The sequence below is a fragment of the Harpia harpyja genome, chromosome 4 (genome assembly GCF_026419915.1).
Source record: "Harpia harpyja isolate bHarHar1 chromosome 4, bHarHar1 primary haplotype, whole genome shotgun sequence".
In the NCBI taxonomy this organism is placed as follows: Eukaryota; Metazoa; Chordata; class Aves; order Accipitriformes; family Accipitridae; genus Harpia; species Harpia harpyja.
The window spans coordinates 17580382-17598579 of NC_068943.1; the positions used below are offsets into that span (position 1 = coordinate 17580382).

At 39.2% G+C, this 18198-nt stretch overlaps 1 protein-coding gene across 5 annotated transcripts in view; it reads right to left on the reverse strand.

Annotated features, from left to right (window-relative positions):
• The window catches only part of LMO7 (LIM domain 7), a 135638-nt gene that overhangs the window by 98723 nt on the left and 18717 nt on the right, over nucleotides 1-18198 (reverse strand). For all 5 annotated transcript variants that reach the window (XM_052785956.1, XM_052785957.1, XM_052785955.1 and 2 more), the window contains exon 2: nucleotides 1106-1176. In XM_052785956.1, coding sequence (XP_052641916.1) covers nucleotides 1106-1176 — 71 coding nt within the window. The remainder of the gene's footprint in view (nucleotides 1-1105; nucleotides 1177-18198) is intronic.

The following is an 18198-nucleotide window of genomic DNA, read 5'->3' on the forward strand; positions in this document are numbered from 1 at the left end:
TTTAAGTGTCCCAGATAGCTCTCTAACAAGATTTTTCTCACACTGGCGTTCTAATGACATTTACACCAGCCAATCCTTAAAATACTAAGGGATTAGCACCACTTCCAGTCCTGGAAACCTGTTCCAATTACAGATATGTGGAAGATACCTGACAAGTGGACATTTTACACCTCTGACTCAGTCTAGCAACGAAACCAGACAAGTCCCATTATTGCCAAGCCTATAATATATAAGCACAAGGAAGCTTTTTAGAGAAAGCACTCCAAAAAAAGCTGAGGTCAGAGTTTGTTGTTGAAAGTAGTAACTAAGACAGTCCAGCAAGTACTGAAACCTGGACTGCATGTGCACATACATGACAACATATTTCTATGTTATGCTGAGACCCAATGCATTTGCTTATATAATTGTAAAGTATTTGGGATTTTGGTTTTGTTTTTTTTTTTTAAAGTGTGTTTTCATAAACTATGCCAAATGACATCCAATAGATTCTACATTATTGAGATACTTGGATGTAACCATAAGAGCACTATTAGTAAGTACATGAAATCAAATGCCTGCCTGTTATCTTAAATTGACAAATTTGTAAAGTTCACTTCTGAAATGTAGTACTTTTAAAAAGAACACTTCTCCGAGTGTAAAGTTCTCTGGTAGGAATAGGTAGCTTTCAGCACACAGTTTACAATAATTTCTTACAAGGGGGTAGGGATGGAGGACAAAAACCCAAACAACAACAGTGGGTATAGGGGTAACTGAGTCCTTTGATTCCAGCCACGGCCACAGCACCTTGCACAAGCTGAAGAAAGAAGCCCAGTGATACCATAAGCGCTATAACCAATAAAACCAATCAGCTGGCCAGAGGATCAGCACGATCCTCTTGGTAACACACGAAGTGTGTGGGACAACACATAGAACATGTAGATCTAGAAAGAGGATGTCTGAAAGCTGTTCTTCCTTCACACAGCAAACAACAGGTATTAAGAAAAATAAATAAATTATTTTATTACCAAATACTTTCGGTAATTCAAAAAAACTTCAGAGGCCAGCAAGGAAAGAGACCAACTGATGTTAACCTGAAGGATTTTTATATAGGTAAATCAATACTCACTCGCACAACAGGACTCCATTTTCTAGAGCTGCCCGAAAGTCTTTGGTTCCAAAGCTTTTCCCAGTAACTGTCTATAAAAATAATTGAGAGTTAATTGGACACAAAATCAGGACTAGCAAGAGTATCTAAGAAGTACTACCCCCCCCCAACAAACAACAAAAACTACCCAACCAATGAACCCACCCCCACAAACAAAAAACAAACCAACAAAAACTTTTTGATTCAACACTTAGTTAGTACGAACTATTATTTTCTTATATTAAGAAAATTCAAATATTCAAAAGAAATAAGTATCTAAAAAACAGTTCTTTATGCCTCAAAGGAAGTCAGATGCAACATCTTCAAGTAGTTTCCTCTAGTGTAAACCAATCTTCAGCTAAATTCTGTGGGAATACTTATTATTTTCTAAAGCAATACCAGCGACACTGAAAAGCATAAAATACATTTCAAACAGAAGTGCAAAAGAAAGAAAAAGTCTTTTATCTCCTGCTTCATATTACAGCATGTATACCCATGATATCCAGCACAAAGTATTTTAATAGGGTTTTTTTTCCTGCCACTTGCACCTAAGGCAGTGTGACTAAAGAACCACACCAGCAAGTCTGTATTACCATGTGCACATCAATTCCCATTACTTGGCATGCGGTAGGACTATACTAATGGGACTACTTTTTATATTCAGAGTGAAAAGCAGTGAACAAGCACTATGTCTTATAAAGGACTTAAGATACCCAATGCCAAAAGCATTGCCTACAGGTTTTCAGCAAAGTTGTTTTCCACAAAAAAAAAAAAGAGAGATTTGCTCCTGACATTAACTCCCTCCATCTCAAATGAGACCATCAACACAGCACCCTGCTCAAGCCTAAACTCACTTGGATTCTTCCTACTAGATCCCCCCCTCTGCCCACGTCGCTTCAAGGGACCAAATTTGGCACATTTCTTCTGAACACCCAGATTAGTAACCCACACACAAGTCAGAAAAGGAAATCAATATTCCTAAACCAGTCCAAAAGAGGGTTATATTCCAGTTGGGTACAGAAATCAAACACTAGGAAGGGTATTTAATTGAGCTTAGAGGTCACCAGCTTCAGTCACCAGCTAATTACGAACCTCCCTTTGGGGATCCTGACCGTCCCCAATACTGCACAGGACTTCAGGCACACAATTAAAAATGCTGTGGAACCTGCGTGCATCCAGACCAAAGCTACTGATTACCACAGTAATTAAGGAAATTAGTAGTGAAACAAATGAGCTGTGCTTGGTAAAAGAGCAAAGGAAAGGATGTAGCTCTTTAAGGATGTTACATTATCACCCTATTACTTTTTCTCAATTGCAAAAGGAGTGTATACTAACACCAGAAATCCTACAACTTAAGTAATTAGTTTTAACATAGATTATTTTTTAATTCAGAAGCTGTAACTTCAATCTCCCTATTGAGGGCAAAAGTAGATGTTACAAAAATCTTCTTTTGGGTTTAAGGTTTTTTTTCTAGGATTTAACAAACGAGAGAAAGAATGATGGCACACCAACTCAAGGTAAGAAAAATTTCAAAATTCAGGGAAAGAAAAAGGAAAAAAACCCCTTTTAACAACAACAAAGGATGATAGTGATTCCCCTGGGAGAACTGCATTTTATACAATATTCCTGTAACAACAGTCTGTTCCTACGGAAAAGTAGAGGTTGCATCTTAGCAATATAATTTTCAAGAATCACTTAAAAACACAGCATCTGAAAATTACCCTTATTTCAAATGAAATATGACCTTTTCATTTCAAATTTGTATATTCAGTGATAATAATTTTGAGGAAACTAGCCAATGTAACATAACAGCACTGAAAGTTTAAATACAAATATTTGTGTTCCCTAGGTAATAGGGAATATGGGTTATAAATTAAGCCCTTTATTCTGAAAGCTAGAAACTTTAAGTTTGCATGTCATACAGCAGAATTGTACTGTAATAGGGGCTGTAGGACAGGGGTCTAGCTTTATGGTTATGTTTCAAACTCCAATCAGTTCTTAGAGCTAAAAAGTTATTCTCATTCTGCAGTCGTCGCTGACATCTACAGGACTACACAGTCTAGATGTTTGGTTTTATATAGACAGTTTACTGGTAAGTCATGCATGCAACAGATGGGGAGATATTTCCTTCACCTAGAGTTGGGCCCATCCCAAACCTGCAGCATCTTATATATCCACAAACAACCTTCATGCTAAAATTCCCTAAAAAAAATAATCCTAGAATGGCAGCATGTAGCTTAGGAGATCACCCCTCAAAAATTATTCTCAAGAAGTCAAGCAGCATGTGCCACTGAAGACACATTAAACTTCAGCATAGCCCCTCGAGAACACAAGAGTGCCATGCTGCAGTGCATAATCATGTTTTCATGGCGCACCTTGTGGTCTTTTCCACAAAAAAACCCCAACACCTCACTCTCCAAAATGGTGTGTGGAACATTTTTGACTGCCACAAAGTCTTCAGGCACATGACCTCAGGTAACTAGAAGCCATCCTTGAACAACAAGGTAGTCCAACTTGAGTACAAGGTTGTAAATGCTACTATTAGACTTGCAGACCTCTTAAAATTACATTAGACAACATTACACTGGAAGCATTTTGACTAAGTTATTTGCGCAGCCACTGTGGCAATCAACACTGATTTGATATACAGGATGGAGCTGTCAGACCGATCTTGTGACCCACAGATTTTTGATGACTACGTGGTTTGTTGACATTAAAATAAAAGCGTTGGTACTGCCAAGTTAGGTTTCATTAATATTGACTTTTAAAGGATAACTAATAATTAAGTAATTAAGAGGTATTCTCAAGGAACAATATAACACTGGTGGCTTGAAACTGACACATTTTCCAAGTTGCACAACACCTTGAATTTGTTGATGTCACAAAAATAAGTACTCCATTTTAAACACTGCATTTGTACAGAGACTAAGGACTTTTCTCAGCACAGACCTTCATCTGGCTTATACCCATTGCAAGTCATCAAGCTCAGCTGTAACTATTATAGCCTACATAGGAACTAGGTATCATTAAAAAAATGGAAAGCCATGGGCTGCCTCGGAGTTCCTTGGCTTTTAAGAACTTGAGTAAGCCTAATTGAATCCCACCCCGAGATATTACATCTTCAAACAATGTCTACGATTTGTGAGTCACTGTTTATTCATTAAAACTGGTTATACTGGGTGTGGTACTCTTATGTAATAGGCATAATTGATTTTGGAAAATTTTTCAACCACTTAGGCCATGTGAGCCACCAAATAATAAAGGAAATATCTTGCAAAAGCGATTTTTATCCATGTTTGAACAACATCTCTTTTCAAATTATGTCTCTTCTCTCTTTCATTCAGCTGAATGTATTCTGCTTCTTTCTCTGCTTTTTTGACAGAAAGAGCGCAATGACATAATTAAAGGCCATATCCTAAAATCACATTTAATTGCTGCTATAAAACAGTTTGATTTTATTTTTGTAAGACAGCGTCCCCTAATACTTTGGTAACTTGCAATTGCCAGGTCCAAGCAATTTACTTCAAACGGTATGCAAATCAAGTCTTTACCTAAATTTAGATATTTCAAGAATGCTTATACACACAGACGCACACAGAGGGATAGTTTAATTTCAGGTTTGCTGTGATTCCTGTAGGAGGCGGCAAATCAAGAAGAAACAAACAAAGATCAACCATTCTGAAAATGGCATAACATCAAAATCATGATGGACTGAACAAAAAGCACACGGCACATAAGAATATGCTAATTGTATGCCTCAGTACCAAAACTGAGTACATTTCTTTGGCTTGTCTTACTAGAGGCCAAATATAGCTGATCATAATCGGCCTTCTTTGCCTTAAAAGCTATTCAAAGTTGAAAGATTTTTTCAGTGTTAATAAAAAAATACTAAGGGACTTCATGTCAAGTTGCTTCCATGGTTAACACTGGTTTGAATGGGTTTAGCAGAAAGGCAGCTCTACCACAGGATGGTAGACGTTTTCAAGTGGGTTGGTTTCCCATGCATACCACCACATCCAACTCAGAGTGCAAGGGACTGGCAGGTTTCTCAATTTAACTTTGCTGTGGTGGAAACACCAAAGCTAGACTCTCCCCATCCAATGCAAGACTCACACCACATAACACAGGCATGCTGACTAACTGATTCTCCATCACAAAAGTGTTTGCTGCTCAGAAACAAGGCGGCAGCACTGCATCATGCCCAGCCTGTGACCTGAACGATGCCTTGCTCTAGAGGAGCCAGGTACTCACCATCCAGCTGGCTCTGCAGTTCACGCTAGCCAGCCCTGCTTCTCTCCACCTCATTCAGAGCTTCTCTGTCACAGCCCCATGTAGACCACACCATCTCAAACCATGCAAGACCCCACGCACAAATTTGAGAGAAATGCTACGTGCATGAAGCACGCAACTCCTTGTTGTAGGGTCATAGGTTAGGTATGGAAGATTCAAGAAAGATACTGAACCACACATGAAAGCAACAGCCTTAATGCAGGCTCATGCAAGGATCTCACAGGGCAAGTGATTAATCAGATGGCAACCTCAGGGACACTACACTGATTTATGAACTTCAGGTCCCCAGCTCAGCCTGCAGCAGGAAAAGCCAAGTTTATCATGCTGCAGAGAGGACTGGTTATGCGCTGTAGAAAACTAGGACAACGATATGGATCTGATGCTGCGGTACCATCCCCACTACAGAATTTCGGTTACGACTGCCAGTTTCTGTCACAGCGCCTGCCTTGGCGGATCACCTCACATACACATCAATGTCTGAATTACTATCTTGCTAATGGCCTTTCTTCCCCCTACCCACTACCAAAAATCTGGATCAGACTACACGGCAAATGGCTCCATCCTTACATAATCCCAGCATTGCATATCTCCGTTTACAGCACTCATTTGGCTCTAACCACCCTCATCCAACATATCACTCCAGAACAGTGCTGTTACTGTAAGATGCACAAGGAGATATACAGGCTACACCCACAGCCAACAAGCAAGTGTTCAAGTAACTCCCAATGATCGGGCAACTGTATGGTTTGGCAGGGCCTGGAAGTAGATTCATGACACATTCTTTTATGGTATTTTGAGTCCAGTCATTTTATATACAGCTGTCAGTATGCTCTACCTCAGCTTGACAGATATTATCTTTTAGGGTCTCTCATGAAGGAAGAGTAACACACAAAAAAAAAGTAACAAAAGCAGTAGGGATTTTCCCCTCTCCTGCATTCCTGTAGGAACTGGTGGTTCTCCTGGACTATGACAATGAGTAGCTGCTTTGCAGGACACTTCAGAGGCACTACCCAAAGTCTTGCCTCCCCCTTTCATGGCTATTTGTAGTCCAGTTTAAATGCCATGCAGGATATGAGCTTGTCCTTGAATTGTGTACATGGCAGCCACCAAAAATGCTGCCATTATGCTTTGAAGTAAGGAGCTTGTGGCATTTGGTCTTTGCAGACTTCCTGCCTGGTTTTCTCCTCCCCACTGGTTCTTCCTCTTTGAATTTCTTTTTTAAAAAATCCAAACCAGAAAACCCCTAACATTGCCACAGTTTGCTCCAGTAGTCAATTGATTTATCCAAATCGCTCCCAAAGGGCAGACGGTAGGAACCATATTCAGAGGGTTGCTGCACACAACCTTGAACACACAAGTGGCAAAGTTGGCCATTTGGGTAGAAAGCCTTTGGTATTGCAGCAAACAGCCTGACCACAGCGATTACTAGATTTCTCAAGGTCAAGCAGTAGAAAATAGTGGCTCATTTTTGAGGCAAGCAGGATCTGTCTCCCTGAATTTTGGGCCCTGGGAAGATGTACAGAATGAGTGGGCATTTCTATCTTCCTTCTACCCATGGGAGAAGACTGCTGGCATTTCACCTCTGGTAGGAGGCACACCAGGTCCAAAGCAGCCAAGGTCACAGAGGGAACCTGCTGCTATCTTCCCTTCTGATCACAATTTAATTCATGGTCCAACAAACTCCTGAGAGGTCAACAAGTGCTCAAGAAGCTGGTACCCACAGAGGCTTTCCCAGTCAGCTGTCCAGCAATGAGCTTATGACACTGCCCAACTTAACAACTTCATGGGAGTCAAGAAGAAGACCTGGATTTCTACAAAAGGAAGCTCCACATTTCAAGTCCTCACACCTCATTGCTAAAATCCATGACAGGCACCACTGAGAAAAAGAGCTGGGGTGGCTGGAAATAAGAAAAACAATATCTACCAAGAAATCTGCTGTATAATCTAACTGCACAGCAAAAGTTACAAGGCTGAAGGAGATGAGTATTTTTGCCATTGATACTTATGCCGGACCATGTGAACATTCCCCTTTATATCCATAACACTAATGTTTTTCACTTGGAATAATTCCTGCTGCTCTACTGCTCAATGCAAAGCTGTACTCTCCTGTTTAACCCCATACCCCAAATCTCTGGGCATCACTTCATTTCAGAGGATGTGGAAATTTTTCAGTCTTCAGCCAAAACTGCCTTTGATAACAAATGAGAACAGACATTTATAAAAGGGAATGGCTGATTATTGAAAAAGTCTTGGTTATTTTCTATCATCAACATAATGATGGGGTCTTATTGTGGTATGCCTTCTGGACAAACATGCCAAGACTCCTGAAATAACATACGACTACATTTTCACAAAAGATGAAGAAAAACAATGAATAAGGGGCAAGCAAGAAGGGACAGGATTACTGGTGTGGTAGGTGCGAGAAGCATAGATCTCTGCTCATCAGCTGCTTACACTGTTTTTTTCAGCTCTTCTGTCAAATTGCATATAGAAACACAATCTGAAGGATGGAAGTGAAGTTTTTTGTCCAATATTTAAAGGAATCCCTGACTTAGGGGAACAATACTGCAGAAAGAGCAAGGATAAACATTTGGCTTCAATCAATTCAGTCAAGCTTTTCCCCCCCTCAAACAAGATTGTCCCACCAAACAGCTTACTGTTGTTTATGTGGATGACTATACTGACAGGTGTCAAACTAGGAAAACCAACATATATTACTTTGTGTGATAAAAAAGGTCTCACTGTATAGGCAGAGATGGGCAGCATAAACTAGATGGAGGTAGGTGTTCCTGTAGGAACTTGCAAATGCAAAGTGAAATTTGAATGACTAGGAATCTCTGAAAAAAAACCCCAGAACACCAAATCATTGACATTTTATTGTAATTGTATATGTACATCTGATTTATTTGGAAACTATTGATTCCGTAAACAGTTTAAATACGCACAAGTTCTAAAGCTGCCATCCTAAGTGATGCATGCTGATCTCAACTTTAACCACATATTTACTTTCTCTTGTGTATTTGCAACCAACTTCAGTTAAATAAAAGTGGATAGTTATGCACCTTCCCAAGACAACAGAAGAGTAACATTATTATTTTAAAATTCACCAGCTGAGCTCTGTACTAGTTCAATGGTTGGTGGTAAAAGAAGGGTGGCATCGGGCCCCTTAACTGTAAAGGTTCCTAATTAAGCAGAGAAAAGGATAAAGTAGTCACAAGAAAACAAACGTCCAAACATTCAGTTCACCCCTGAAACAACCAGAAAGCAACCACTGAGTTCCATAAATATGCAAAAACTGGTTTACTGAAAGTTGTCTTTTCCTAGTAATTCACAGTATAACTGTGGTATACTAGACTTGCATGTTTCTTTCTGTCATAGAAAAAAAAAGTTAAACATACCCAGGGAACAAAAATTATGAAGGAATGGTTTCTAGAAAAGTGAACGACTAAGATAACAGAAGTGGTGAGCAGAGATTCCAGTTTCACCGCTTCAATGTCTTTTAATGATCATGTTTCATAAGTGCTCTCATGCTAGCCAAATTTTGAGCTTGCCCATTGTGAAAGTCAGTCACTCCATATACCATTTCTTATTTTTTTCTGAAACATCTCTCTCTTCAGCACTGCACTGGTTGTTACCTGACCTCAAGCTGTTAACACCGTTCCAAGCTGGGGAATAAGCAATCAAGAGATAAATGAATCCATGCACAGCTGTGTCTCAGCTGGACTCCTACATAGTGTCCACCTGGGGCATACAAAAAGCTTGCCCTGGACAGAAAATCAGTATGTTTTCAACACCTCCCTTAGGATGTTGAAAAGAAAGACCAGAAGAATATCAGCAACAACACAGCTTAGAAGAGCGGACATGAGAGAAGACTTAGGTGCACCACAGACAGAAGAAGGTTTTGTAGGGCTGGCTGAGCAGTCCAGTCACAGAAGAAAAAACCATGACCTCCATGCTGTCCTGAAATGGCACCAGGACCTCCTTTCCCACTCTCTTCCTCATGCCCATGTGAAGGGTTTGCATTTAGAAAACGTCCTGCAACCACCCAGATGACTTTGTGCTTTAATATAGTACTTAAAATGAAAAAACATCCCCATGTAACTTCCTCACACATGCCACCGTCTCTCCCCAGCCCCAAAACGACCACAGCAATTGAGCCAGGCGTTCCAAGCACCGGGGAAGGGCACCGCAGGGTTGGAGCCACAGCACACTGGAGATGAGAGAGGGATAACGTTCGGACTTTGTGCAGATTCTTGAGAGGCTTAACATACCCAAAGATCCAGCGATTCAGCGCTCTGACAGCCAGGCGGTACGTGACCAGTGGGATAGCTGGCCATGCGCCCTCACAAAGAACTTCAAGTTCAGACAATAATAATAATAAAGAAACCCACCCCAAAAACCTCTATGCAAAATCTGTCTATACCATTGCTTTTGCTAAAGAAGGAAAACAAAGTTTGACAACTGCAGCACTTCGGTTTCAGGTGAACAAGAAAAAAAACTCCCTTGTTTTTACAAGCTTCAATTAAAAGAGAGGCATTACTTGAAATATTAACCAATAAAATGTTAGTGATACTAAAATCACATTTGTCTAGGGCAAATGTAAAGAAAGGATTAAAGCAAATACAAACTTGGACATTTTTGCTGTAGAGGTACTAAAATCACATTTGTCTAAGATTTTGACCTATTATTTTATATTTAGTATTTTAAGTACTATCTCCACTTCACTGTAATTGAATCTTTAAATATTTTGTTCTTGTTCATTTAGAACGAAAGATAAATGCAAGCTATAAAAAGCCTTCTGATGTTTGTATTTCCTAAGTTTATAGCTTAGTTTTACTACTATTGTAACTCGAGACCAGAGAGTATATGCTGCAAGTTTCAATGCAGGCTTTCAGTTCATTAGCATTTATTTCTGTAGGAAAGACCTTTGCTTGCACTGATTAAGAAAAATATGCTAGAACTCTGCTGCTATGTGCAAGCAGGTGCCTGTTGGGATTATTTATGTAAGTGGCAGAGCAATACAGACATACCAAATGAAATGGCCAAAACCAGAGTGTACTTCTGCCCTAGCTTACAGTTCTCTCTTACAAATTGACTGCTTTGATCCTGGGTGTATCTAATACGTTGATTTTTCATGTATTTTAAATACATGTGGTTCTCCAGAGGGCAGCACCAGTGCCATGAATGAACTGGGGATCTAACGTCAAGGTCCTGAAACTATGTTCAGCAGAAGGAGGAGAAAGGCATCAGTAAAAGAATATGCACCCAAGAGGGAAATGCTTTAGATACAATTGCTTTTGCGTGTTTAGTGAGGTTATTCGTGCATGGAAGTAATTTCTTGTTATTACTGGAGATTTGTCAATCTTTTCAAATTTTTCAACCTTTACTGGAAGCAGTACTTGAAGCAGCATACATACCAAGACATGGTTTGAGTCAGCTTCAGCCAAAAACATTCATCAACATCCCCCCGCTTTCTCTCTCACGCATACACCCACGTGCGCACACACACAGTTTCAAGAACCAACAGCCTTCTTGCTGCGTTTTGCCTCCCGTCCCCACAGCCCCAGACTTTTGTATCTCCTCCTATACCCACAGGTTTCTAACCCATTTCACCAGATTTACTTAGCTCATCAACATGGCAACAGATGGACAGCAAGCAAAGAAATTGCGCGGAAACAAACATTTAACAGGGTCAAAAGACACCATAAAGGCAATTAGTGTCACATATGGAATCTGGAAAAAATAGTCACAAAAACAACTTCCCAGTAAACTATGGCACTTGGCATTAATTGCGGCACTTAAACGACAGCATTTAGAAATTTCAATATTATCTAGCAACAGTTATGTAGAAATAAACCATCAGGTGGAAGTAACTGAAATTAATGCTGACTTCAGCTGTAGAAATATTATGCTCTTCTCTAGAGTTGGAATAATTCAGGGGTAAGGGTTAGCTTACGAGAACTCCACTGATAGGATCTGTTCAAATCAAAATAAAAGCAAGACTATAAAGCTCTTGAATACTACTATGTTTAGTAGTTGGGGTTTTTTTTAAACTATATTTAAGTTTTAAGAAATAAAAGTAAGCAGTAGGAGAAGCTATATAGAAGTGTGACATCAAGAAAAATAGTATTTTGGGTTTTTTTGTGGTTTCTTTTTTTGTTTTGGTTTGGTTTTTAGGAATTTTTTAAATCTGAAATTTAAAGGAATATAAACACATACAAAATAATTATATTGAGATAGTTGAAATACACTGTGCACACATCAAGTTACTAAGCTGGGAATGAGACTTCTGAAGGCTCCATTTCCCAAGGCTCTTAGCGATATACTGCATTACAGGTAATGAGCTCCTATATTACAGCACTGGATGTCAGAGGACATTGCCACTGCCGCGCAGCACCATCTAATGAGAGACACCAGTAACAACATATGACCAGAGGCTTTGTGCTTATATGTAGTCCCTCTCCTTGGCAGGAGATGAAAGAAATTGCCTCTGGCAAAGAAATTAAATAATTGCAGTCAGAGGAGGAAGGATGGCTACGGAGGAAATTGAAATCCAAGGGAGCCACAAAAGGATGGCGTGCATCTGAAAAGATGACAGGAACACAACTAGAGAAGGCAAAATATCAGTCTGGCCAAAGGAATAAGGACATTTAGGCTCAGTAAGTTTTGCTGACCAACTCTTGTCTCTGATTGTGTTTTTCAGGAGTTCCAAAATATGAACGCTGCCCTTTTAAATATAAAGGATTTAAATATAAAGGAATATTTGATGAACATGTTGCAAGTTACTGCAGTGTCTTTATGATACTTGGAGAACTGCGAAGCGAACGTGGTTGCGCCTGATGACACAGCTTTCAGCTTTCCAGGGGATCCTCTTCCAGCTATGCCTCCTTCAAGACGCTTCCGTTATCTCACAGCACACATGGTACCACTCTGAACAGTGGCCTACGCTACTCACCTGTTATTCCTAATTATATATCCCCCCCCCCCCGCCCCGATGTAACTTCTTTACTGTTTGAGATGTATTTGCCTTTACAAAAATAAAATGTCACTAACTGAAGTGAGGGATCAGGCAACCATTGACCTCAAAATCAGGACTTCACCCTACTATAAAGATTAAAGATGACATGAAAAGGCCCTTCTTTATGCGCCACACTGCACTGTCATCTGTCTTTCCTATCTGAACGTTTCTGTCTAGTCATTTGAGTATTTATTAAGCCAAACACACCACTAGCAAACACTTATTCTCCATGGAACTGTTCTGCTTGGTTTGCAAAACCACAGACAGAAGAAGTTTTAGCAACTGTCAAAGTCATAGGTGGCCCCACGCAGGGATAACTGCTATACTTCAATTAAAGAATTAAGGTGAAGAGCATGGAGGAGAGATTGTGGTCCAGAAGGGAAGCCACTGCTCTTCCAAACTCTTTCAATGCTTCCCCCTTCCTATCTTTCCTCTTCGACATCGTCACTTGCCGCTCCACTTCTTATCCAGGCTGAGCATCGATACGACCCAAGCGTTACTCAACCACCTCCAGCATGACACTTCCTCCAGCCATTTTATTGCTCCTCTGCAAATGCAGCTTTATTTAATTATTTAAGGAGCCAAACTGGTTTGACAAAGTGCTTGCCTCCTCACCTGGGTGTGTTTAGAGGAGCCCAAGATAAGATTGACTGTCACAGCAGCTAGGCTGGGTTGCTCTGTGCACTGCCCAGAGGTAGGATTTAATTACTAGTCGAAACCAGCCAATCTCCCCCTTATTACAGAAGACAATTATAATTTGCTTATATTTATTATGACATCCTTGCAGAAATGTTCATGAGTCTTTGTAAACAATTCCATACCTTGCAAGGGAGATGTAGAAATTTACCCCCCAGTTTCCATATTGAGCCCATTAAGCATTTAAAATGTGAATCCTCGATACCCAATTTTTTAAGTATCATTAGAAAATTCCATGTTGCTGGAAAATTTCATTTCTTTTCCTCTGGAAAAAAAGACAATGGTATATTAAATAATTTATCTGCATATGGCTGATATATCCTTTCTCAAAGGGAGACACTGACCTTAAGTCCTGTGTAGAAAAACCAGAGAGGTTCCAACCTATAGTGGGCTGGTTCACATATATTCACATAACCTCCACTAATGATACAGCCAGTGATTAAAAAAAGCTACACAAAACGCACACAAGAAAAGCACCGAGATGCAAGCAAACAAATTTTACCAGAAAATGTTCTATCCAGAACTATAAAAAACAGTCTTGGAAGACTACTCTGATCCACTCATTCAGTAGGATTACACTTGTACTTTGTAACCACAGAAAAGATGCACTTTTCAGATTATAAACAGATGCATGCACTTTGGGCATTTTTTGTCTCTAGCTTAACTTTCTTTTGTAGTTAAAAATAATAATGCATTAAATGGAGTAATATTATCAGTAACCCGTACAGTTTCTCATCGGCGGAAAAATATCTATGTCCTGGAAGACTGAGATTTTCTTCCACCGTAGGCAAGATGCCTCAAGCACTTCAGGTTTGAGTCACTATGGTTTCTATGACCAGCTGCCTTCCAGGGCATGCAGGCTTCAAGAATGTCTGAAGTTTTGCCTAGCAACTGAGACAAAGCATAGACTGCCCCCAATTTAAACATTTTGTGGTTGTGCAATATCCAAGATATTGCATGGAGTTATGCCAATTTCTGCTGCTGGGTCTGGTACACAATTACCATTTCTACATGAAAATTTTTACCATTTTATTTACAGTTCAGTAGAGCAGTTAAAGACACTTTTCCTACCATAACAAAAACAAAACTGGGAAGTGCTTTTAACTGCTTTATCAAAGCAGAATGATGCCTTTGGGGACTTTTTTAATTCGAAATTCCAGAGAGAAAGGAATGGTACTTTGTATCATCGATGTTATTTCCGATGCAAGATTTAATTTTGTTTGAGGGCATCACAAAATTATGCATTTTACTGGACACACATCCTCTTAAATGTTTTCTGTTAGAACAAAAAGTTGGACGTAACTTCAGCTTGAAGCATGCAAACACCACTTGCACAACATTTACAGACTAACAAAGGAATTATCCCATGGAGTTAAACTAGTTGTCCATCTCGCCCAGCATCCTTGGTCTGACAGTGACCTGTACCAGGTACGTCAACACATTCACAGGGTGGGGAGGGAGGATACCAGTACTTGCATATTTAGGGTACAGCAGTTCTAGCCTTCTCTATAATTAAATGGTAGAAAACACAGATAGGGAGAGCAACGCATCTTTTCACGAACAGTTCTCTTACATCAGAAATCATTACAGAAAGGAGAAGTGTCACCCACCTCTTCCTCCTGCCCCCATGTATCAATTGGTTTTTTAATAAAAAAAGATTAAAAGATTTCTTTGTTTGTAATATACAGTAAGGTAGGGAAACGTATCCAGAAAAAGCTGGACATAAATCTAACTTGTGTTAAGTCCAAAGTGTTAAATCCATACAACGCCTTTTTAACTAAGGCATGTAACCATGAATATGCTATTAAAAACTCATATACTGTATGCTGGCCAATGTCCTCCAAGACTGCTGCCTCAGTTGGAGAGCCTGCGTTGATATCGGGTGTGAATTCATACAAAATCTGGGTGTCACTGCAAAATTGATCCCACATATCTCCTGATATAGTCTGACCTCTGCTGTTATAAAGTGGAATTTATTTTGACAATCATTTTCTTCTTTAAAAGACTGCCTTCAGTTGAGTAAGAATTTTCAATATCTGCAGTTATCCAGGGTAAAGACATGGTGGGAAAAATCACTTTTATTTTACACCGGGAAGCACAAAAATAAAGTCCCCAAGCTTTTCTTTCCCCCTCATGTTCCTATCATCCCGTCATTTATTATAAGCTGCATATTTGACTGTTACATAAATACACATACCCTGTTCTTTTAGCATCTGGATTCTACATATGCTACCAAACTGTCTCAACATCTTTTTTCTGAGAATGCATTGCTTTAGGCTTTTTATGACAGATACCAGCAAAACCACTGAGCACACCAATATACAGACTATCACTAATCTGAAACTATTAAAATGACTAGTTTTAGGCAGCACTTTTTTTTTTTTCAGTTTAAGTTGCATTTTCACTACAAAAATAATCTACTGCTAGTAGACTAGCAAGCTCTCTTAATTATGTAAAAGTCTAGGACTCCATACTGAATTTTGACCGTATTGGTTAGTAAAGAAATCATATCTAAATATCCTGTACATTAACATCAGTGAAAGTGTAAATCTGAATGAATTATGACCCTATTGGTTGGCAAGATTTTGAAAGCAGCAAAACACTACTTCAAGTGATAGATACACTCAGAGGGGAAAAGAAGGAACAAGGGGGTGTTCATTATGATGCTCTACTTCTAAACTTCTCCTTCCCTCCTGGATAAGAAGTCTCCTCTCAGACCTTGATCTTGAAGATTAAGGCATGGACCTTTACTGTACTTACCACAAATGCTCAAAGAACATTTGCTCTTCCTTTCCCATCATAATGCCTGACAAACTTCAAAATAAAACTGCACCTCCAGCTCGCATTCTTTCTTCCAGACTTGTTGATTTCCCATGGCTTGGGAGATGATAAAGTATTTGATCAAATGTTTATAAACAGTATGAATTTAAGACTGTGTCTCCCAGTCAGATAACACTTTTGACTAAGGAATAGAAAGGCAGTGGCACAGTGCCCAACAAGTGTTTTAGCACCAAATGCTCTTTTTATCCTCATATTTAACTAGGGAAGAGACCCTAATCTCAAATCAGCAAGTTCACCCTTATGCCAAGAGCCTACCTCTTTTAGAGCTACAAGTAGGAAATACGTCTTGTTCAGTTCTTTGGCAATATTTTCTTCTTAAAAAAAGGCTGTTTTCACCAACAACTGTGTTCTTTACCAGCAATACTAAAGTATGGGTTTGGGTTTTTTTTAATTGTTCTGCATGTAACTACTTTATTTTCACCTTCATGCATCTAGTTAAAAGTGATTTATTTTTTTTAATCATTGACGATTTTGCTTCTGCTGGGACAAACACATGGAAATTTGCCATAATACCTTTACTGGAGTAAAAGCAGGAAATGCAACAGCCTAATATGAGTAAATCACTGAATCTTAAAGGATCCTCAACTATAACTACAAAACAAACAGTCATTAAAACTCAGCACGGCACCTTACTCCATCGCACAAATGTCCAGAGGACAGCCTGTTAGCTTACAGATGCACACCCCATTCCAATAACCATCCTCACATGTTTTCTTTTGCCTTCAGTTGCAACCACCACCTGCTGGAAACCAAAACAGAAAGGGCTCCCCAAAACGTTACTGCAACTCCAGTAACAAATACATAGACTATCAGCAATGATGCCAAGCAATGGGTTATACAAACTACTGCAAGTGTCCTGTAGGTTTTAGCATTACAATTGATATTTTAAAATATGGAAGTACTTTAAATAAGGCATGTCAAGACAGCTCAGTTTCCCACTCAAAAATTTTATTAATAAAGACAACAGTTTTTGCATTATATAAGGAGGAAGGCCCAGTTCTGCTGTCTCTGTACTGAGACTACCCAGCAGTACCTTGCAAGTGGGCTCAAAACTTTATTTGTTGATTTAAAGGCTATTACAGAATCTGGTAGGTATTCAATCAAAATGATAAAGCCCTATGGTTAATTTAATTTTGTATTCTATCAAAAACGTGATGAGAAACTGAACAGCCTAAACCAAACAGTAATATGATTAAACAGGAACTCTGAGAAGCCAATTAGCAAAAATAGAAGTGAACAAAATTCACACAACTAGCATAATAAAGAGTCAGGCAAGTTAAACTGAAAAAGCAACTGAAGACAAAAAGTAGAAGAAATTCTATGTCCACACTAGAAGAAAAAGAAAGGACAGATAGGGTATGATGCAGGTAAATAAACAGTTAATGCCTACATTAACTAATAATAGTTACTGGCTACACAAGATGGCTACAAAGTTTGGTTAAAGAGCTGTCAGATTCTTCACAGAAGCATGGGACTGGGAAAACAACTATTGAGAGTAGAAGGAAAGCGTTGAAGATGGCAAAGCCTGGAAGAATTTGCTTAATTAAAGTTCTTCTGTGTTCTAGAGCATGCTCTAAGCCATTAGCAATTATCTTCAACTGAAAGGGCTGGAAAGGTCTCATGGACTGAAAAATTAAAGATCCCTTTCCAAGGTGTGATGACATCAGAAGAAACCAGAATAAGAGTTAGAAAAACATTTAGACTGTTCTCCCCAACTTTAGTTTCTAGAAGGATATTAAATATTGCCGATTCCCCACCACCAAGCCATAACTGTTTGGAAGGGAGATAACACTTTGGTTTGAAAAGTCACATGAAAGTTTTGGGGTTTTTTTTTTTTCCCCTGCTTTGGCAAATTAACTGGTCTGATACACAAGGAGGAAAGCAGTAAGTGGGCTATAGATGGACTTAAGTTATGCAACTAAATAAAATAGGAAGGCTTTTTGCCAAAGACAGACAGACTGTGGAAATACAGTTTAGGTAAGGAGATTAAAAGGCCATTATGTGACGGTAGGCAGAAGATCACACGTGTAAAGAGCAGGTTTCTAAGGTGCAATATCAGACTGGGATAAGGTACTAAACTGGACCCAAGAGAAGTTATTTCAAATTCCAGGACTCTCCAGTGTGTTCTTCACAGAATCAGGTGAGACTGTAACTATAGGTTAGACTATAACCATATTATTTATAAACCCAAACTGAGAAGTTGCATGAGCATTATGGGGGTAGATGAAAA